This window comes from Nyctibius grandis, chromosome 7, assembly GCF_013368605.1.
Source record: "Nyctibius grandis isolate bNycGra1 chromosome 7, bNycGra1.pri, whole genome shotgun sequence".
Classification (NCBI taxonomy): domain Eukaryota; kingdom Metazoa; phylum Chordata; class Aves; order Nyctibiiformes; family Nyctibiidae; genus Nyctibius; species Nyctibius grandis.
In genome coordinates, this window is record NC_090664.1 from 35,513,158 (window position 1) to 35,537,495 (window position 24,338).

At 37.0% G+C, this 24,338-nt stretch overlaps 1 protein-coding gene across 7 annotated transcripts in view; it reads right to left on the minus strand.

Moving 5' to 3' along the window:
• Positions 1-24,338, minus strand: part of MINDY3 (MINDY lysine 48 deubiquitinase 3) — a 71,881-nt gene that overhangs the window by 39,393 nt on the left and 8,150 nt on the right. For 6 of the 7 annotated variants that reach the window (XM_068404906.1, XM_068404910.1, XM_068404911.1 and 3 more), the window contains 9 exons: positions 23,745-23,824; positions 21,229-21,286; positions 20,603-20,776; positions 16,761-16,812; positions 14,687-14,801; positions 14,183-14,256; positions 13,640-13,719; positions 6,906-6,976; positions 5,634-5,714 (listed from right to left, as the gene is read on the minus strand). In XM_068404906.1, coding sequence (XP_068261007.1) covers positions 5,634-5,714; positions 6,906-6,976; positions 13,640-13,719; positions 14,183-14,256; positions 14,687-14,801; positions 16,761-16,812; positions 20,603-20,776; positions 21,229-21,286; positions 23,745-23,824 — 785 coding nt within the window. Of the gene's footprint in view, positions 1-5,633; positions 5,715-6,905; positions 6,977-13,639; positions 13,720-14,182; positions 14,257-14,686; positions 14,802-16,760; positions 16,813-20,595; positions 20,777-21,228; positions 21,287-23,744; positions 23,825-24,338 lie in introns of all 7 variants that reach the window. The other variant, XM_068404907.1, reaches the window with a different exon arrangement.

Consider the following 24,338-nt stretch of genomic DNA (forward strand, 5'->3'; position numbering starts at 1 on the left):
GATTGTGAGCATCCAGCAACTTTCTGGACTTATACACACACAGCTGTAATTGAAAGAAAGAAAATATGCTGGTACTAATTACAGTTCCCTGCTAACATTTGCCCCCCTTCCCAACTATTCACACAAGTTTTTTCAGTTCTATTATGATACACGTTAAGTATCAGAGTCCTGAAGAACTAACTACTTAGGTAATGCAAATGTCCGTATCTCCTTTCCAGCTTCATTACATACTCATCTGCAGAACAAGCTGTAGTATTTTTGCTCAATACAGTCTACCTTAGAAATTAAAATATGGAAGATGTGGGGTGAAGCTTGATTTCAGATGTTTCCAGATTCTATTTTCTTTTGTCTAGAAAGAACACTTCCACTGAAGTGAGTGATAGTGGATCAAAACATTGTGATGAGTATTCTCATGTTTCCATGTTTTGTATAGGGGATTATCCACTGCATTTCAACTTGTTGTGTCAGCATGGTTGCCTGCAAAATATCTAACTGTAAATAACTGTTTGGCTGGCTACAGGTCAGCTAAGCCCCAGGAAGAAAACCTACTGATATTCTCTCCAATAAAATTGCTTCTCAAGCAATTGCTAGGGGAAATCCCATGGGACAGGGTACTAGAAGGTAAGGGGGCCCAAGATAGTTGGTTAGCATTCAAGGACTGCTTCTTCCGAGCTCAAGATCAGAGCATCCCAACAGGTAGGAAGTCAAGAAAGGGTACCAGTAAACCTGCATGGTTAAACAGGGAACTGCTGGGCAAACTCAAGTGGAAGAAGAGAGTGTACAGATCATGGAAGGAGGGGCTGGCCACTTGGGAGGAATATAAGTCTGTTGTCAGAGGATGTAGGGAGGCAACTAGGAAAGGTAAGGCCTCCTTGGAATTAAACCTTGCAAGAGAGGTCAAGGACAACAGAAAGGGCTTCTTCAAATACATTGCAGGTAAAGCCAACACTAGAGGCAATGTAGGCCCACTGATGAATGAGGTGGGGGCCCTGGAGACAGAGGATAAAAAGAAGGCGGAGTTACTGAATGCCTTCTTTGCCTCTGTCTATACTGTTGGAGGCTGTCCTGAGGAGCCCCGCACCCCTGAGGCCCCAGAAGAAGTCAGGATAGAGGAGGAATCTGTCTTGGTAGATGAGGGCTGGGTCAGGGACCAATTAAGCAACCTGGACGTTCATAAATCCATGGGCCCTAATGGGATGCACCCGCGGGTGCTGAGGGAGCTGGCGGAAGTCATTGCTAGGCCACTCTCCATCATCTTTGCTAAGTCGTGGGCAACGGGAGAGGTGCCTGAGGACTGGAGGAAAGCGAATGTCACTCCAGTCTTCAAAAAGGGCAAGAAGGAGGACCCGGGTAACTATAGACCGGTCAGCCTCACCTCCATCCCCGGAAAGGTGATGGAACAACTTGTCCTTAGTGCTGTCTCTAGGCACATCAAGGATAGGGGGATCACTAGGGGCACTCAGCATGGCTTCACCAACGGGAAGTCATGCTTAACCAACTTGATAGCCTTTTATGAGGACATAACCCGGTGGATAGATGGTGGTAAAGCTGTGGATGTGGTCTATCTTGATTTCAGTAAAGCGTTTGACACGGTCTCCCACAGCATCCTCGCAGCTAAACTGAGGAAGTGTGGTCTGCATGATCGGGTAGTGAGGTGGATTGTGAACCGGCTGAAGGAAAGAAGCCAGAGAGTGGTGGTCAATGGGACAGAGTCCAGTTGGAGGCCTGTGTCTAGCGGAGTCCCTCAAGGGTCGGTACTGGGACCAGTACTATTCAATATATTCATTAATGACTTGGATGAGGGATTAGAGTGCACTGTCAGCAAGTTCGCTGATGACACAAAACTGGGAGGAGTGGCTGATGTGCCGGTAGGCTGCGCAGCCATTCAGAGAGACCTGGACAGGCTGGAGAGTTGGGCGGGGAGAAATTTAATGAAATATAATAAGGGCAAGTGTAGAGTCCTGCATCTGGGCAAGAACAACCCCATGTACCAGTACAAGTCGGGGGCAGACCTGTTGGAGAGCAGCGTAGGGGAAAGGGACCTGGGGGTCCTAGTGGACAGCAGGATGACCATGAGCCAGCAGTGTGCCCTTGTGGCCAAGAAGGCCAATGGCATCCTGGGGTGGATTAGAAGGGGTGTGGTTAGCAGGTCGAGAGAGGTTCTCCTCCCCCTCTACTCTGTCCTGGTGAGGCCGCATCTGGAATATTGTGTCCAGTTCTGGGCTCCTCAGTTCAAGAAGGACAGGGAACTGGTAGAGAGAGTCCAGCGCAGAGCCACGAAGATGATTAAGGGGGTGGAACATCTCCCTTATGAGGAGAGGCTGACGGAGCTGGGTCTCTTTAGCTTAGAGAAGAGGAGACTGAGGGGTGACCTCATTAATGTTTATAAATAGGTAAAGGGCAAGTGTCATGAGGATGGAGCCAGGCTCTTCTCAGTGACATCCCTTGACAGGACAAGGGGCAATGGGTGCAAGCTGGAACACAGGAGGTTCCACATAAATATGAGGAAAAACTTCTTTACGGTGAGGGTGACTGAACAGTGGAACAGGCTGCCCAGAGAGGTTGTGGAGTCTCCTTCTCTGGAGACATTCAAAACCCGCCTGGACGCGTTCCTGTGTGAGATGGTCTAGCTGGTCCTGCTCCGGCAGGGGGATTGGACTAGATGATCTTTCGAGGTCCCTTCCAATCCCTAACATTCAGTGATTCTGTGATTCTGTGAAAATGTGCTTTAATCAAAATTGCTGTTTTAAGGAAGATATTATTTCTGAAGTCATTTCTTTCTACCTCCAATTCCTTGTAGTAAAATGAGGCTAATAATACTTCTGTACATACCAAAGGAGTTTTGACAATCAAGATATGGAGATGAAAACCATGCAGACAGAATAAAATCTCTATTATTTTAGTAATGGGGGAAATTGCTGACCCACTGGTAGACTTCTGTTAAAACTAGGAATTGACTCAGCTGTCATGGTTTAAGGCTGTTTCATGCAGCAGCAATTACAAGAGAAGTTAAGCCCAATTACATGCTTTAGTTCCTTGTTTTATTTTTACTTTAAGCTGTGTGATCTTCAGCCCAAAGATGCTGTGCTGCATTGTGCTCATTCATTAAAATCCACTGAAAATGTAGAAAGTTTCAGAACGGCAGCTATGGACAGCTTTGTTTATTTTAGAAAGAATGACTGAAAAACATTTATCTGAAAGTCACAGCTACAGCAGAATGGTCCACATTTAGCGTAATGCAAATATATTCTGTCAGACAGCAACAGATGTCTATAGTATTTAATTCAAAATGTTCTGAGATAGAAAAGCAGAGTGGATGATCTTTCATTCCACAGTTATGAGGATAATGTTTATTGCTGTACTCCACATCAAATGTAAAAATCCGAGTGAAGCACCTGAGTACTAAAGAACAGCAGCCAACTTTCTTTGAGTAGGGTGGTATGCAGAATTTGATTAAAATCTTTTGCTTGTTGAGCCTCCATGCTCAAGAAAAGTCCCCAGGATAGCAATGAAGATTCTGTCCCATTCCCTAATTTCCCCACACTATCCATCCATAGTGACAATAACCTAGGAAGACTGCTTTTTTCTAGGTTTCTAGGCCCAATTACTCAGCTAATGACAAAAGTGACTACTATCCTGCTTAATAATTGCCTAATGTTCTTCTATTTAAACATAAGGGTTCAGGCTCCCGTAAATCATATGCTACTTGAAAGAATTAAAGCTGTACTTGTTTTTTTCAAACTTAATCTGCACTGCTTTTGGCTCAACACTCCATTTTCCTCTTTCCATTTTGAAGATTTCTTTCTCATGTAACCAAACTCACTATCAAGATAGAAGTTACATCCTCAGCATCAAGTACCATCTAGACAACTACACACAGTACATTGACAACTTGCTGACTAACCATTTGCAATGAATTCATGTTTCTTCCTGTAGGTTTTGGCATGTAGTTTCAATGGATAAAATAACGGATTGCCGACACGATTCATATTTCCACTGTAGCTGACATCTCTGCTCCACCTGAAACACTCACCAACCTTTCCTTTAGAAAGGGTGAGGTCGGACATGCAAGCACATACTCATGGACTCTTGGAACTTTTACACACCTTCAGCTGCTACTTCTTTTCATCAAAAAAATTTCTGGGAAATTCTTTCTGCTTTTTAGTTCTGAAGATATTAATCACAAGCTGAAGCTTTCCACAGCCTAAGAGGAGTTCAGTGAAGAAAGGAACCAAGCTACATTAGAGGCACCAGATGTTCATGCCCAGTTACTTTAAACCCAGCAAACAGCCCTCAACATCCTAAAAGAAACAACATTAGAAATGGATTTCTACGTGGAAACAGTCACTGTAGACACAAAACATTAGAAGGTGTAATAACATTTTGGACAGGTACACTTGACTGGTATATAACAGAGTAATTATGCCTATTTGCATCAGAATTCATCTATAAGACAAGGTACTGACTTCGATGGTATAATTCAGAAAAACTGTGGATAAAATTTCAAAATCAAAATAAAATAACTTGTCTAGGAAAGACTGTTTGGGGAGAGAGGCAGAAAAAAAACATTCGAAGGAGGATAAGAATTTTTCTACTACAATGGAGTAGGGAAGAAAGAGCATTTATCAGACACAAGGAATCCAGGGAAGTTCTAGTATAGCATTTGCATCAGAATCTGCAAAAAAATATTCAAAGGATTCTTTGATTTTAGTTTAAAGGTAAAGAAATACTGCTACACATAAACTTCCAATGTATTGAGGGGGAGGTTGTCTGTTTTTGTAAGAAAAATCTCTTACTTTTTGTGTCCTCTTTTTAAAGATTAAGTTAAAGTTTTCCTTAAAGAAATTCAACAGCTAAAGACATTATGGCTTTAACTTTGTCATATCTTCTAGCACTTATTTTCAAGATTTATACCTAAAATATTAATTCATTTGTAAGATATTAAGTACAGGAAATTTCATTCCTAATAAGTACTAATAAATACATGAGTAAGTACCATTTAAAGTTTCAATAAATATTTTTAATCAGAAACAAGTGTTCTATAGAAATAAAAAAAAGTAAGGAAAACAACTTACAAACTTCAATTAAAGAAACAGAAATTGTGTCCTCATAAAATTTGGTAAGATTTTAAACTGAGAAGACATCTCAAAAGCATTTTATATGTTCCACAGATTACAGTACATATCTGATGGAATAAATATAAGAAATTATCATAACATTCCTGATATCTATTTTTAATCTAGAGCAAAAAACTATGGTTATAGATTAAAAATTGTGAAAGTACTGTCAGGGAGATTAAACTACTAAGAGGCACTACACATAACAATTTCCTCTTTGTATCTCTCTTGCACTATAGAAATTTAACACAGTACTTATCCCAATTATGTTGTTCTAAAGCATACCCTTCCCCCAGCCTAATAAATTAAGCTAGAACCGAAAGACTTCACTAAAATTTATGAGATATCATTAAACCATTTGAACAACTCTGCCTTCAAGGGAAGGCTTAATTAAAAGGTTTGGTGACTACATTTTTACATTAAAGCCACATGAAACTCACACTGTAGAAAGATCTGAACTTTAAATTTATGTAGTGTTTATCTGCCTGAGGTTACCAAAAATGATATCTAACATACCTTGGCAAAAAAGACTGTGAGGTGTGTTTCACTGCCAAGTATCCAAACAGGAAATTTTGGAGATTTCAAATAGGAGCCAACCTAAAAAAGTACAACAAAATCAGAAACACAAAGCAAACCCAGAAAACTCATCTAGTTAGTGATCAAGTTAATGCCAATTCAGTTACTGAAGTCTCAACTGTTCCGAAAACTAATAAAAAACATTCAATAAAATGCCAAAAGTGTAAAATACTTAGATTCTAGTTGTGATAACTGATTCCTGTTTGACTTAGAAAACAACACAGCTTGTGATAATTAACAGAAATAAGACATCAGTGAGAAAGGGGTATCAACAATACTCCTTATTTCAACCTTGGGGACATGCTTCAAACACTGCACGCAAGTAAGTACTCCTATGCTTAACAATACTATAATCAAATGCTAAATGAGGTAGAAGTCCAGTTGACTTACTAGCTGGTTTTGGATGAATCAATTCAGAATTGACACTAATTTAATAAATGAAGGGACAGTTAGTTACAGTCAATACACCAACATTCTTCAAACTACATAATCCTCTTTAACCCTGAGCTAAGCTAAAGGAATTCAATAGAGATCGAAAAGGAAGCAAAGAACAATCAAAAAGCCTTTTGAAATGCAGAGTATTAATGCTGTTTCAAAAGTAGTATTTGTAAAGCACAAAATCTCTCAAATAAAAGCCTTAAATCAAGAAATTCTGGGTCACATCAGGAAGAAACAATATGGACTAGGTTGCACTTCAGTTACTTTCAGATGTTCACAGATGAATACATAAAGTAACTTTTAGGTCTTGAATATATTACGTTCAGAATACATTTACTTAATAGTAGTTTTACCATTTTTACTTACGGCTATTTATTTTAAATGGAAGACAGGGATAGCATAAAAAGGGAACAATAAAACTGCAACGTCCGCAATAGCAGTCCACTATGGGTCTTCACAGTTTCATAATTATCTACGTAACTTGCATTAAACGATATTTTAGTAAAAACATAAGCTTCTAACCAGCTATATTAAATTGGTGCAATAAAGTTCTAATTTAAATAGCATCAAACAATATTTATTCAATAAGATGCACTTGATTTTATTATGTATCTGTTTTAATATAGTATTATTCTCAGTTTTAATTTGAAGTTGAACTTAGAAAGTTCTTTAATATCTCCAATTGTACACAGTGAAGCTTTTAGTAATACTGTCAAAGAAGCTCACAATATCTTAATAAAAGAAAAATTTTAAATGATGCAGAAAACAGCTTACCTTACAATATCTCAGAGATTCCATCAATGTCAAAAAGCCTACTGTTGCCTGTTTATGTATGCCAAGAAGTTCTGTTCAAAACAAAACACAAAATTTATTCAAGAAAAGTCTGCAAAGCCTCTTTTAAGCCATTTTTGCTTACTTTCAAAATTGGTCAAGTAACAACAATTTAAAAGGTGCAGTTTTAGAAACAATGGCAAAACATCAAGGTATAGTCAAAAAACTACAAAGGTTTAATAGTTTCCCATTCTATAAAACAAGAAGAGCCAAATGGATGGTTTTAAAAGTTTACTGTTGATAGCCTCTTTTCAAAAGTTGTTGGATTTATTAGGAGATTAAGTACTTGTAACTTACACCAAAATTATTCCCAGAAAAATTTAAGAAAAACAGCTATCTTGAAGGGGAAAAAAATGTATATATGCACATATGTATTCCCCCTCCCCCCCTTTTTTTTTTTAAGAGTTCCCTGGCTATATCTATCTTAATCATTTCACATTCTGAATAATAAAACATAATTTTGCAAATAATAGTTTTGTTAGTAGGAAAGAAAGCATTCACTCATTTTTATTTTCTGTACTGACTTTCATTTAATGTATCATACAGCTCTCAAACACACACAGCTGTCATGAATAGCTGAAATATTTATGTACTACCAATTGGAAGAGCACTTACAGAGCCTTATTGAGGCTTTCTAATAAAGAATGAGAAACCACTTCAAAATTCAGACTTAGAAACTAGTTATAATCGTAAGGATTTGAAGCAGCCCTGGGCTTACATATCCATCATCTCAACAGTGCAAGTACTGTCTACTTGAAAAGCTCTCCTAAGTCTCTAAATGTTGTTGAAACAAAGAGCAGCACATACCTGATCCTGAGAATGCACATGGGAACATACACCATGATCAGTTTAACAAGATCTGTATTTTCTTTTTTCAGAGAACATTGACTTCGGTATTTGAAAGTTCCTTCTAAAACAGTAATTCTCAACTACATTTTTTAACACTGATCATTCATGTACAACAGCATAAAACCATGATGTCTTTATCGATGGGCTAAAGCCTCAGGACCATAGCAAGTGAAAGAAACTGTCCTAAATTTAAAAGATTTCTGGACTTCCAGAAATCAACTCTGCATTTCATTGTAACTCAGTCCTACCATGCTTCCTTCACCAACTTCAAGTTACCTCTCTGAATTTTGCAACAGTGCAGAACAGTTATTATAGTCATGGTTTAACTTCTTCCTCTGCTGTTAAGCAAAAAAATAAAACACAACAAAACCAAAAAAAACACACAACTCAAAAAAAAACCCAAAACCCAAAAAACTTAAAACCACTAACTTGTTCACTACCTTTGTGGCTTGGAAGTACAACTCCTTCCTTAGAGTTGTCAGCTATCCATATTAAAATGCTCTTTGCAGTGCAGAATTCTTTGATCTGAAACTGTGTTCAAGGATTAATTCCGAGGAAGTTTGAAGATAAAACATTCAAGGGTGCATAGATAATACTTTGCAGAACCCCATTACCTCACTGACTTATAGCTGTGTTGGTATAAATTGCCATGGGCTGAGACAATTCGTCCTTTCTTTGAGCCGAGGGCAAGAGAGCTAGCCCAATTAAAAAACTAGTGAAGGAGACTTCAAACTAGGGAATAGCTATTGCTCAGAAACAGCACATTTATATATGCAATGAAGAGAAAGAAATGGCAGAAGTAAGCAACAGTACATTAAAGAAATACTTTTAACACATCACATGTATTTCTTAAAAAATCATTAACAAAAATCAATGAAAAGTTCAGTCTGCTAAACAAAGGCTTCAGATTTAGGAGCTGATGCTTGGAACAGAACAGCAAAGTCACACATAAATAATATTTACTATTCAGAAAATGATTCAGAAAAAAAAATCAGATTATTAAGTATTTTGTTCCCCTGATAGATAAGTAGATGAGAATTGTAACTGGTAACTAGAGAGAGCTGGGATCCTGGCTATGACAGTAGCCGCACAGTGTGAATATATTGAATAGCTTGTAGTCAAGCTGCATAGACAGTGTATCTGAAAGCTATTAGGTTAACTTCAGCATGTAGCTAAAGGAGGTGTACCCATGCCTCCTTCAGAATTAGTCAACAGAGAAGACAGACACAAAAGCAAAAATCACTCTCATATGACTTACGAGGAAACAAAGGGAGACTAGCTGCCCTAAATCAAAGTTTATCCCTGTGAATATCCTCACCTCACAGAAAGAAAAAACATGCCTGCAAGACGTCTGATAACATCAAAGATCATCTAAGAAAATGCATATGTATGCCTCTTGTCAGAAAGGTAGTTAATCCTTGTTTAAAGTACTTTTGCAAAGTACTCAAATTTCTAAAAAGGGAGAAAACCGGAGCCTTTAAAAAAAAGTCAGGCCCAAACTAATGATGTTTTTAAAACGTAACGATACTGTTACCAACCGTATCGGCATACCGCCGCCTAGTGACAGCACGGAACACCACCAACTCTTGGCACTGCTCAGAAAAAGCAATTACAGCATTATTTGTATTCATATTAAATTGCTACACTTCACATAAGAATGACAGTCTTTAAAAAAGGAGGAAAAAAAAATCTACCTTCCCATATCTTCCTACTATGGATAACTGCGGCAAGAGATTAGAATAAGAAGAAAGTTTTAAAGCGGAATATGTAGATAGTCAAAGAAGAGGGATCATTTCACTGGTATTTGTATCAGTGGTGGCCAAGAACAATTCCAGTTAATAACTCCTACCCTATTTGGAAAATATGCAATACTGTAAGAGTCAGAGGTCTCAGTATAATCTGCAAACTACCTGGTAATTCCTCAAGTTTGTAATTCAATATGCTCTTTGTCACCGATAAAATTACTGACAGTAACTTTAAAATGGTTTTAAAATAATTTTAAAGATTTCCTTATTAATTAAAGATTGCTTATCTAAACAGTTGAGCAAGAGGTAAAGTGGCTTTACATAACTTCTGAATAAAAATGTAAGGCAAGTGCCATTTTGAAAATTCAATTTAGCAAATGTATTTACTTATGATAATAGCATCACCTATCTAGCATTTTTCCTGTTCCTGCATTGCAGCTGTATCTTCTCATTGTTGCTTCATTGCTGCCCCTGCAAATATACCACGAACCACATCACACCCACTGCTTCCTGCAGTTCTTTAAGCACCCTCTTTCCCCCACAGCCAGTGATACTCTTCCTGCCCCTCAGTTTCAGATGTTCACCTACTGATTACACCTAACCATGGAACTACCTGAAATCTCTTTCCATTATGTTTACACATGGAAAAATCAAGCAGCACTGGCAATCAACTCTGTACAATACTAATGTCAAAGCTTCCAACTTGCAGTTGCTTGACCAGAGCAATTTAAGGCAAGTGACCAGTAACCAAACCAGAAAAACATACACAAAGCCAACTTCAGAAAACAGTCAGGAAACACATTCAGTTCTTGTTATTTTGACACCTGCAACCTTTCTACATGAGAAGCTCACAGCATTGGCAGAAAGGAAGCTGAAGGCTACTACCAAAGAGAGTCAAAATACAGCAGAAATGATTGAAGGAGACAAAAAAAGATCACAAAAAGGACTGATAAAGGAAATGTGACAATGTATCCAAAACTCAGTCTTGCCTAGGAAGTTGTAAACAGTACAGGCTGTTCTTTGTCTTCTTTTTGATAGACTACACAAGTCGCTTTGTAACAGGTAATGATTATAGACTTAAGACAGTGAATAAGCTGGTTTTGACTATAAATATCCCAAGGACTTGAAGAAAATAGAGGGCTCCCAACAGGAGTTAAGTCCAATTACTCAACTGGTGAAAAACTATCAGGACACATAATACCAGATTCTTAAGATGTTTCTGCTCCTCCTCTTCCCCCAAAAAGAGACAGATGTTTCTGTGGGAGTTCCGGTTCTGGATTTTTAGGGCAGAATTGACTGAGAACCTAAATGTGGAATATTACTGTGTTCAAAGAGAGTGCAGTATTGTCAGAAAAGAAAAAAAATCCAATTTGGATAACTAACAAATAAGGTCTACCAGAAAGACAATCTGAAAGACAAACAAGGAAATGAACTGCAAGATTTCAAAAAGAGAAATATTAAGTTGCAGAACAGCAAATTATCCCAATGTAAAGAAAAGCTGCAAAACCAATTAAGGTTGATTGACCATAATCTAATAATTCAGGTTGATAAAAATCATAATCTAAAAATCAAAAAGAGAAAATTAAAAATACTGAAGAGAACATACAGATAAAACCAGGAAGGCTAATTACAACAAATTTCAGTTAGAAAAGGAGGGATAAATTACAACCATGTTCTATACATGCAGTATGAATCAGGGTAGGAATTGACTGATAAAACACAAAATGAAATGATACAAAGAAAATCCAAGTATTCAAAGACATCTTTGCTTTAATTCACAAAAAGGTAAATGATGTCATACACTCAAGAAGATTAACAATGAGAGAACAGTGTCAGCCATAAAAAAAAGAACAAAATTGGCTAAAAAAATGTAAATAAGACAGACGTGTTCAAGCTTGACGATCCTAATGAAATTCATTACATAATACTTAAGTAGCTAGGTAAAATAAGTCTCTGAACCATTAATTAATTAACCTTACACAGCAAAGATAAAGGAGGTATCAGGAGACTAGAAAAGGGAAAACGGGACTTACCCCAACAAAAACAACAAAAAAAGCTAGAGGAAAAACCCAGGAGAAAGGATGATTTTAACCTCCAAAGGGTCTTGAAACAAATTAGTAATCGATTTCCATGCAATAGGAAGGACAAAAAAAAAATAAAGCAAGCAGCCCATGTAGGCTCATCAATAATAGACTGCAATAATTCAATCTAAACACCCTGATAAGAAGTCTACAAAATAGGGGTGAGAAGAGTTAGATACGATATCCAACTGACATTCTGGTAAGTCTGATGTGGAAGTACAGCCTGTATGGACTCATAATCAAGTAGAAGTCTAAAAAAGTCTCAAAGGAGATTATACTACTTGTTCATTGTCAAACCAGAGCATTTCGATTCAGGTCTTGCATGGATCTGTCTTGAACCTCAGTCCAAGTCAGTATCTTCAGTGATGACACAGATGATGGAAAATCCTTGTAAAAAACATGCTCATGAACCTGAGATGGACTTTGTAGCAGTGGGAGAGAGGATGTGAACACTTTCAGAATTCAAAGTGCTCCTGCTTTCAGAACATCTTCTCTGTAAGGTGAAATGCAAAAAAAACCAAAAAAGCCCCCTAATCATCTTGGTGGTCCTCCACTGGACTCACTCCACTATGTCAATGTCTTTCCTCTACTGGGGAGCCCAAAACTGAACACACCACTCCAGAGGTGGTCCCACAAGTGCCATATGGAGGGAAAGAACCATCACTTCCCTCCACCTGCTGGCTACCCTCTTCCCAATGTAGTCCAAGATGCAGCTGGCCTTCTTTGCCAGAAGGGCACACTGAAGACTCGTGCAACACACTGCCCACAAGGACCTCAGGTGCTTTTCTACAAATCTGCTTCCTAGCCAGTGTCACGGTTTAAAGCTGGGCCAGCTATTAAACCTGTGGCAGATGCTCTCTGTTATCCTCCCCCCTCCCCCCAGAGGGAAAGGGAAAGGGAAAAGGGAGAGAGACTTCCGGGTTGGAAAGTTAAAACAGTTTTAATAAACTATAATAATGAAAAAGAGTATAATAATAATAACAGAAATAATCAAATATATACAAATATATATACAAAACCAAGATTGAGCTCCCCTGAAGTCAGCCACGTCACCACCGGCACTGCAGGGCAGGCTCCGGGAAGGCCCAGGCTGGGCCTAGCGACGGTCGAGAGCTGGATTCAGGAACGCACGGATCGGGATCGGGGGCAGCAGGAAAACAGACGGAGTCCTCCTTGGACACCGGCCATAGGAGAAAGAGCATGAGACCCTCGTGATCCCCCCCCTTTATACCGAGAATGACGTGTGTGGGATGGAATACCCTCGTTGGTCAATTTTGGGTCACCTGCCCTGTCTGCTCCCTGCTGCAGCTGCGAACTCCCTTCGGCTCTTCACTTGTAAGCAGTGAGGAATTCAGCAGTGACCTTGGTTTCTCTAAGAATAAGTACAGCAAGAGCCTTACTGCACAACATCCCTACCGGTGCCTCAGCGATAACTACAAACTTCGAGCGTTATCAGTCCTGGAAGCAGACACTGTCTGCAAACATGCAGTTAGTTTCAGAAAGTGCAGTTACTTAGAGGAGACTTAGCTGAAAGTAAAAATCACTGAAAGGAAAATCGGCCTGGTTTAGGCCAAACCAGGACACCAGTCAGTGCTGCCCTGTGCTGTTGCATGGGCTTATCCATCCCAGATGCAGGACTTCGGTGAATTTGATGAGGTCCCTGTTGGTCCATTTCTCTAGCCTGATGCGGCTGCTCTGAATAGTGGCCCTGTCTCCAGTGTATTGACCAACCTTCCTGACTTGCAGAGACTGCACTCCCTTCCATCATCCAGGTGATCAAGTACCTTATAATTTCAACCTGTAGCTGACAATCCTGTATTCACCGATATTAACATCAGATATTTTGTGCAAGTATGTTTTATTTCCATTTGAGGTCCGCTTAAATCAAAGGACAGTAAATAAGGAGACTATCAAAACAGAAATAGAGCATATTCCAAATCTGTAAGTCAGCATCTCATAGTATGTAAAAATTATGAACAAGCATAAATTAGAATCAACTTACTCATTCCTGAACATTCTCTGTCTCCATCCCACACATTAGAAACAGCATGCCCCGTCAACAGGAGGTTAATCAAACTTTGGCTATGTAACAGAAAGAAATAGCCTATTAAAAGGGACATACAATTTATTTCTGAAAAAGTGGTTATCTCTAAAAAATGAAAAAATCATTGTATTACCCAGACAGCTAAGCAAACATTCTCTGACTATATCGCTTTAATTAGCATGTATATGTAATTCAGCAATGCTAATATGATCTCCACTCTTTCAATGAACAACCTGATATAAAAATGTAGCCCTGAATTTGAGAATTATTCCTCTGAATATTCACCAATAACAGAAGCATTTCCTCAGAACTGATGCACTAAATGGAGTAAGCAGTGAAAAGGGCATGCTATGTTACATATTGCTTTTAGCTATTATAAGGTTAAAATTGAATCTTTGTCATAATGTCAATAATTTCCTAAAAGAATGATCAGTTACAGAAACATAAAAAAATAGCCCACTAATCTATTTTAAGTGGTAGCAACCATATTTTGCAGCTTACCTTCCATGACCGTAAACAGGATCTATCAATGGCTCAGTTGCATCTTCAATTTCATTTTTTATGTTTTCAATACCCTGAAGAAAAATTACAAACATTTTTGCTCTCTTAAGGAATGAACTGCAACAATTACAACAGAATGCAATAGTAAAACATTAGGAGACTGAGGTTCTTACATGAATTGATACTTAAGCACACTTCTTTCTCTTGATAATGAGATGTTAGAGATATATAATAAGGATGTTTCCAAAATATATAATTCTCCCAGATCAGGGAAGAAAGAAAAAAAAAAAAACACCAAACCCTGAGCTTTTCAAGTTTTTATGGTGGAAATGTATTGCAACATGAATCAAGATACCACTTCACCCATTTATCTAGATTTGACTTAGTTTTATCAGTTGAGTTTAGTGTTCACCTTTTACAGAAAATGTGTTACATGATCAAACTTTCTCTTAACAAAGAAACAAAACAAACACACACACACAGAATGTCAAACAACCCACAAACCTTTGTCAGTATCACAGAATACAGAAAGAGCAATACTCCAAATCTGTTTGTCCACACTGAATATTGATCCCAAATTGCATCCTTCAGTTCAGGGAAGCTTCTGAATGCTCGTTTGCTAAAGACAAAAAAAAGCAACAGAAAAGGAGAACATATTTAGATGAAGCATTAGAATAGCATCACAAAGCAAAAACAAGAACTATTAATACCTAACATGAAAATGTCCAAGTAAAAGCAGAGTAAAGCTGGTGTTACATACATAATGACATAGCAGCTCTTATGGAGTTACTGTAACTGCCATAGAGTCATTAGTATTTACCCATCAGAAGATGATAAATAATTCTGGAGCAATGTGCAAAAATGAACATAGTTTTTATACGCGAACACTAACCATGAACTTACATACACTTGTGAAAGAGCTGAGTGGCTTGAACCAGTAATTCTACAAAGCACTGTTACTGAAATTGCAAATAGACTGTATGTCGCCAAAATGATGTTTGCATTATAGTGTTCTGAAAGACATTCGGTCCATAAACAGTGGAGAAAAAAACTTCCACTTAACCAGGTAAGACTATCTTTCAAGCTTTTGAAGTAATTATTACATTTCCCATGAGAATTTGATTTTGTTAGACTCTAGCTTTGGAAAAAACAAAATGTTCAAAACCACGAGTGGTACATTAATATTTGGGAAACTATCTGGTTGTATAATAGGATTGCTGCCTGGATGATACGGTAACACCAGGTCATCATAGGTTTAGAAAGAAAAAAACTAAAATAAAAACAGAGGAAAGGAAGAGATCCATCAATATTCCAGTGAAGTAATATACTTTCTATTTCTGGCGATATTTAGAGCTAAATACTGCTTTTCAGAACACAAACTTTAGTTTTTATTGAATAATTCAAACTAGATCACACTTTCTGCTTATCTTACACAAACTTAGGTATATTATTTTCTTTTCGATTTCTTGCACACTTTTAGTAAGTCTTGATTAAAAAAGAAACAATCATTTGCAAAAATATACCCATAGATGGTTTACTCTGGCTAACACTTGAGATTTTTAAACTACCTTTCATTATCAATAGAGCACACAAGGCACACAAGGTACGCAAGGCAAAGCCAATTCTGAAATCCATCACTCAGCTCGCTCTAAAGGCGTATGCCAGAGCGTTCATTTCCAGAGAGAAATACCGAGAAAAACTGAAGTATGTACCACAAGTCCAACGATGGGGGGGGGTGGGGGGGGGAAGGGGAGGAGGGTAGGGGGTGTGAGTGGGAGGGAGAAAGAGGGCAAGAAATTAGTGTTTTGATCAGATAAGGTTACAAAAATTTTATATTGTCCTCTTTTTCTTCCCTCATAGGACAAGAGGTTTAAAGAACAAACTATAATTACTACTGATGCAATAAGCCATAGTTATTTCAGTTCTAATTAGTAACATTTTCCATCTCAAGTGTTTTTTGAAATTCTGTTGCTCTTTATTTCCTCTTTGGGGATTTGTTTGTATTACGATTACAACTGTTCACTGGGAAAACAAAAGGCTGTTACCTTTAAAGATAAACTCACTAGAACTGTAAGCTCTGTATTTACACCCCAAAAGAGTGTTTGAAGTGTGAAACAAAAATCAGTCTTGTATATGAAAAATTCTAATAAATGTTTCTTACATTGTCTCAAATCAGGAAAAATACTAGATGACAATTTTTTTTCAGTATATATGAGTATTTAAGATAGAATCACCTGTGAAGACTGTATAAAAAAATGAGGATTAACATCTTTAACTTAAATGTGAATCTTAATTACCCGTGTTCATATACTTGAAACGCACAAGTTATTTGGCCAATTTCACGCATCACATTGCTCCAGTTTTATTTTAAAGCCTAATGGTTATGCTCAAAATAATATTCCACTTTAAATGGTAAAATGCAAAGAAAGACCCCCAAAACCCCCAAATCAAAATCTGAAATCCAAGTTTAACCTGATGTGTAACACACGCAAAGCTCCTCATCATACCCCTTTCAGGGCTGGGAATATTAGTGTAACTTCAAAATATTGTATTTTAAATGTTCCAACGTATTACTTACTGAATTAATGCATGAAATCGCTCAAAGCCAAGCTCTTCGACAGCCAAGGCAGCTATACACAAGAGACACTTTTCAGCACTACACATGGCAAAAAAACGACACAAGATACACACAGCAAGCTAGTATACTTTCAAGTTTTAATTATATTTTTAATTTTTAATCCTCCCTTGACATTTAATTTTTTTAGCTGATTAGTATAAACTAATTTACCGCAACATTAAGATTCCACCATACAAATTAGTGAGAACATTTCTATTTGGACTAATCAATTTATTAAAGGCACAAAGCCACTGGAGTGTGTAGACTTGAAAATATTTGTCAAATACTAAGCTGTTGATTTTGTACAAAACGTGGCTGTCACAAAGTCATCAAGCATATGCATACTATAGATGTAATTTTGCAGGTCAACAAAAAGTATTATTTCCTAGAAAAGCATGATTATTTGGATCATTTTACCAATGTAGGTAAGCTGTATTTTTTCTTCAAATATATATTTCTGTTACTGAAATTTTGGGGTTTCCCCCCCCCTTTTAATGCTTATTTATTACAAACAAATGAGTAGAATTATTCTACCCAGGGTTACACATCCTGTTTTTAAATTAGTTCTCTTTGTTTTCTTTTAATAATGGATAAATAGCCTTCCAAATAAGTGTTGCATCCAAGACAGAAAAAAAATACAGCATTAGTGTCTTCCCAAGTTCAACACAGGCTTTATACTTTTGTTCCCTCACAACATTTCCAAACCAAGGAGATGAAATGAACTTTTAAAATCAAATTTTCTTTTACCAACAGGAAGTTATACTCGCCAGTTGTGTAATTATCAAATTCTATAGGCATTCAAATATTAAGACTGTAGCAGTCTTTAGTGCCCTCTATGTCCATAAGGACTTTGTCTTCCTGCTAGTAGAATAATATACAAAACAGACAGATCTGCTTTCTGATAAAGGCCACTTAATGCTGAATATTTAAATAATGTCTGATCATCTAGCTACTGAATTTGACTGCATACAATTCATTAAAGACCCGAAGCCATTAGGGCTAATACTACTGATCAAGTCTTCCCACAAGAATTCCAGAAAGGGCTTTTTATGCCCTTTCTGATTGTATTTTAAAGATGCATTTGATTTGCCCACATGCAAATACAACTGATTCTCTAGCAATACAATACTTCCATTTTCTACTTCAGAAATAAGGCAGCAGTAGTCTTAAGAGTGTTAGTTTTTGTCTTTTGAAAAACTACAAGGAATTGCTAAAATTAGGTTACCAAAAGCAAAACTAGACTTAAGAAAATGTATTTTTAAGACATTTTTTAAAAAAATGAAACAATTAATCTAAATTGCAGAAAATGCTACAGGAACTAACCCTGCTCCAAGAACATATGTTTTTGTAAGCAGAAAGTTAGAGGGACTAAATCATATAAAGCAATATTTGAACGTGGGAACTTGCACTACTACAGCCAATGCATGGCCAACAACAGGTCACTGGTATACACCACAAAAGCAGGTGAAAAATGCTATTGCATTCAGTAAGTGTGCTCGAATCCACCTTTTGTTCACACAGCAGGGTGATAGGTAGTTTCAGTCTGTTACTACAGAACAGATTGAAATGGTAAGAGAACTACTATTTGAAACAAAGGGAAAGAAGTAGAAATCCTAAAGAGAATTGTAGCTATACATAACCCAAACAATGCTAAAGACAGACAGTGCTTAGTGGAGAGGAAAAGAATGAACAGCAATAGAACATGAGCTATATGAGAAATACAATTGTATAGAAACTCTTTAAAATGATACTCTATCATGCTGTGTCTAATCATATTTCATGGGTTTATTATAAATATATTCCCATATTCAATTCCCAAATAGCAGTAGCCTGCCATGTGGAATTACATCTGTAATACTCCCACACACACATAACTCGTCTCTTAAGGCCTACCAACTGTGACAATGCCTCTTTCTATTTTTATTGATCACAGCAACCAAGCAAGAAATAAATATATTCCTTTCCACTAGAAGTTAACAGAACTCTGCATTATTAACAATACCTTCTTCTCAACATCTTTGTCCCAAGCCTAACCAAGCAAGAAGCTGGTCTACAGTTAAAATAGCAGGACAGAAAAGAAAAAAAAAAAAACAAACCCTAACAAATATATCTTAAATTAGGAAGTGTATTGCATTATACATATAAGGTAAAATACTGTTTGAACTGTAGAGTATATACAAGAGGTACATTCAGTGTCTAGCAGGGAACGCAGGATACGAACAATGAAAGAGATCAATGTTGCTCATGACAAAAGCAGACTGTTCACGGTAAATGTATCCTGCTCTTCCTAAGCACATTCCATGGTATTAAGGACAAGTCAGGCAGAACTTGTAGACTTGTACAGAAATATGAAAAATGTAGATATGTAATAGAATGGATTAGTTCATTAAGTGTCAGTGTTGAGAGTAATTATTAATCAAGTGTGTGTTTAAAAAGACTTTCTGCTGAACATTTTCTGCAATTAAAAGTTCTTTAGAATAAGGCAATGTATTAATAAACAAGACAGTAAAAGCCTATTGATAACTAGGCTCTGCTTCACTTTTTCTTCAAAGGAAACTTCATAATATGAGCAAGAGCTTCAGGGACAACTGAAAAATCCACGGAAATTAGGAATTTCAGAGTTACAACTGCCTTATTATCTTGCAAAGGAAGATTATTTTTTTAAAACAGAAAAGTTGTAGATACAACTTTCTGTATAATACTTTTTCTTAATAAAAAAAACCTGCTCACTTTGGAACTCTTATGTGGTGACCTTCTGTTTTTATAATTAAGCAACATTTCAATTATTATTGTTGGAGCCTTCTAAAGCACATGGAGCTTTTCATAGAAGCAGATGAAGACGATCCGTAACATAAAGACCTTCAGCACTACTAATTGCTATAGCTAGCTGTGCACGTATAAATCTACTTGTACAATTCTTACTTTGTAGTTATGCCACAAACTGCCAAATAACATATTCCTTCCATCAAAAGATGGCACCTTTATAAGCATGTTCTCATGTGAAGAGTTTTTCATACTTAAGGGACACATTGGGAACAAAAACTAAAAGAAAAAGCACCTTATCTTTTAACATGTTAGATATCTCCTATTAAAAGATTAATAAATACACATCTCAATGATCAAGTGTGCACAGGCAAACTTTCCATGTCACTGTCTCTGCAGCAGTTGGATATGACTGGATGCCATATCTTAGTGCAACAAGAGACGTTCACCGGATCCTTGATGTCAGTAACTAATGAAGGAATCAAGATATTTGCAAAAAGCAGGTAACTGAAAAATTCTAACCTACCAAAAGATTCTGTTAATCTACTAGAAGGTGATTTGATTAAGCTGTTTTGGTACTTCATAGAATCAAACAAAGGGGAAAAACCTAATTCTCGATAACAGGGGATCTAGAATATTTTAGAACAGATAAAGCTTTGCAGAATTTCCTACAAAAGCTCTTCTGAAATAAAGCAACAAGTGACAAGTTAAAATATTCCTCCAGTGTTAGGAAGCATGTGGATTTTTCCAAATTAAAGATACATCAGGTCCCAGTAAATTACAAAATAAAATTGAAAAGATTATGGAAATTGCTCAAATTCAAGAGAAACATGTATGTTAGAACTCCAGTGACAGATAGCACATTCCTTTTGACAAAAAGGATCAATGCCTCTAATTACAATAGACAAAAATCAGTCTATTGTTAATGGAATCACAAAGGCGAAAAACCCATGTGTGTAATAATAAAAAGCAGCAGACCCTCAAAAACAACATAATACTTCACTAAGTGATAGGTAATTTAGAAGAGAAATACATCTTACAAGGTCGTTCCTCTTGACGACTAGATTCTGCAGGACTTTCAGAAATACTAGCAGTTTCTTCAGTTGTTTTTCCTCTTATCCACGTCGCCAGAGAGTACGACTCAGAATTATCAGAGCAAGCCATTTCCAAAATATCACATAATGTATGACAGAGAAGGTTCTTCTGTTCCTCTTCTGAAAGATCAGAAACCTACATGAGTTCAATTGCTGCTAATCAGTATCTTATACAAGCTACTACTATCTTTTTTACACATTAATGTTATCTAAATAATTTTGTTACTTTTATCTTATTAATTTTTAATGTTAATTGCTGTTTGACTATACTGGACCAAAGAATTATAAAGCTGTCTTTAGAAAAATGTGCTTTAATATGATTTCTAATCCATTCCCTTTCCTAATAATAGATTTCAATCAAATATTTAAAAAACACAGAAGTACTAGGGACAGGCATAGACCTCACAAACGGGAGTTTAGAGACATGTAGTGCACACACTGTATGCCTCATAAAATGGCATGGGAGCACACTTAAACAAAAAGTGTAAAATTTTAAATTCTTTGTACTAGGACATGCTTTACAAATAATTAAAATGGAAAAAATAAAGAGGGGAAAAAAGAGGTCTCGGTACCTGGACAGTCTCTCCAAGTAGACTTTTCGCTGGTAAAAAGCCTCTTCAAAAGGAATGCCTTTGTTATCAAAGCATAAGATAATATTAAAATAAAAGACAACACCAACTTTTACATTATGTCACAAGTCTATACCAAAAAGTTTTTGTGTGTTATTAGACAAGTTTCAACCCGCTCATCATTCAGTAAGAGATCCTAAGCCTGCGCTGTTTACTGATTTTTCCCATTCAAACTAACTACAAAGGTGGCCTTATACCTATGTTCAACATTGTTGATTTTGAACCTCAAGTCCGCTTCAAATACGCAGACTGCATATTTACATAAACATCTCCAGACTCACAGGACTGCAGTAATGCAGGCAAAAATATTTTGCAATATAACTGATGAGTAGTACAAGACAACTCTACTCACTCAGATAAACCCATTTAGTAGTTAAAAAGCCCATCTGTTTTAACCATTGCAAGTCATAATTCACAGATCAGATCAAAGAAAAGCTATGCATCTTCATATCCCTGCTTTGTTTTCCATCAACACTAATGTTGCAATAAAAAAAAAAAAAAAGATATGCTCTAAGTTACAGAGAAAGAACAATGAAAGAACAAAGTTCGGGCAGCAGACTCTTGGTCTTTCTAATTACTCTATTAGATGCTGTTTCAGGTATTTGCAGGATCTTAAAAATAACTGCTTCAGCTTTCACTTCTTCCCTGACAGATTCACCCTGTTCTCCTGTCACAGCCTTTCGCACACCTTTTTTTGGTAATTCACAGCAGCAGTAGGCACTGCAATATCTGTTTGATCCCTTCCTCCTTCCCTAGCTGGAACACAGCTCACTTTTAAACATGCTTTAAATGCTTAATTTCAAGGAAGTTGAACTACATATAAATCTGGAAAAACACTGTTTGTAGGAACATTTAATATGGTAAAGACTTGGCACTGCCTTTAAGAGCTGGCTGGTCCTATTCTTTACTCTCTCCACCTCCCCCAGATAAAAGACACATAATTCTAACATCAGAGACCAGACACTCTACATCTGGTTTTAAGACCACAGAACTAGGCAGAGTCATGTTACAGAGTGCAATTCATAATAAAATACTTTTCTATTGTTTGTTTACAGCCTAAGCAAGTGGTGCTCCTTCCAGTGGGACCAGTGTCCAGAGTGTCTTGAGGTAACCATAACAGAGGTTTATGTCTACCACATTATACACACTAGAGATGCAAACAATTCCATAATGTCAGTTGTCTGACCCAGATACCTTCCAGTTTATGACCAGATTAACTCCGCCACATGACTTTAATATGTCCCCCATCAGTGGACAAGGCCTCAGCTCAGACCTAGACATACCTACAGAATTTGATCTGTGTCTAAGCGGAGTCAAGAGCAGGTTACCAGGAAAAGTAATCTGGCCCATGACTCAATGTCTGCCTGTCTCTACAGGGTGCTCCTAAGAGAATGAAGAGCAGTCACAGATTAGACAAACTGCTCCAGCAGAACAGATCCAGCCTACAGGTCATATATGTACACAGCAGTCAGATTTGCCCCAGAAACAGCATTTCAAAGAGTATGCACATAGCCTACAAGATACAATGGAGTAAGAAAACAAAAAAAAACATAATCACAGTTGGTGGAGCATATCTGAAGCACAAATGAAATCCTAAGCACGTATCCAGAATAAAATATATTCACCTGACATACTTCAATTATTCTGCTAACTAGGACTTTGGAAGTATAACATTTCTCCTTTTCTTATATAGCAAACCTTGTTAGGTTTGAAAATCGATAACTTCAAAAATTTATAATACAGTTTGCTAAAACAGCCATTGTGACACAGATATTATCCTTCTTAAGGACAGTTTATTTAATAGAATCATAGAATGGTTTGGGTTGGAAGGGACCTTAAAGATCATCTAGTTCCAACCCCCCTGCCACAGGCAGGGACACCTTTCCTCTCGACCAGGTTGCTCAAGGCCCCATCCAACCTGGCCTTAAACACTGCCAGGGAGGGGGCAGCCACAACTTCTCAGGGAAACCTGTTCCAGTGTCTCACCACCCTCACAGGAAAGAATTTCTTCCTAATATCTAATCCGAATCTACCCTCTTTCAGTTTAAAACCATTCCCCCTCATCCTGTCACTACTTGTCCTTGTAAAAAGCCCCTCTCCCGCTTTCCTGTAGGCCCCCTTCAGATACTGGAATTTGAGAGATGAGAAAAAATTAGGATTACATTTATATCTGATCTTTTACTTCTCCCCTTTATCCTGCATTCCCCACTTCAAAGTTACCTCTGCTTGGATCAACCTGTTGCATTTCTTCAAACAAATCCACTTCTGCAAAATTATAGTTCAAAATCAGCCCATTTCTGCCTTTTTACTGAGTGTTTTGTATCCTCCATACTGTAATTATGAAATCAAAATACAACTGATGTGCAATTTTTAAAATATTTTAGTTCCACATATATAGAGAAAAGAACAAATTTTGGGCTTACTAATGTTAAACCATTCCTATAATAAATGCATCTTACCTGTACAGGTGCAATCACTGCACAAGGGCCACCTTCAAATTGTTCTAATGCAGTTGATTCAGATTCACTAAAAACAAATCCTGTCAAATGGAAAAAGACTATATTTAGTGAAATCCACAAACAAGCACATGTTTATGTATACTCCTTGCCTAAGAGAAATGACACCTAATTTATTCATCTTTAAAGATTAGGTAAGTTTTCAAGATTTTTTTTCCCCTGATAATGCAACAAAATGTGATTAAACTATCTAAAGAAAAAAAAAGTCATGAAAGGTGAGAGCACAGAAAGAATTATTTACCTCAGCAATGAAATCATGACCACAAAGGGCCAACACCTAGGGTTTTAAACAAAAGGATTTTTAATAGTAAAACTGTCACTAGACCACACATAGCTGGATACTTAAACCATAGTTTTTATTTTATTATGGTTTATTTCTTATAAATCAATTAAAATCTGTAAGTGATAATATTTTGTTTCACATATGTAAAAAAAAAATCATCTTTGGACCTTCACTGAACACGCATAATACATTTCTATGCCCTATGAAGGGCACAGTATGCCTCCCACTGATCTCATTTTTGGCCTATCAGTGCT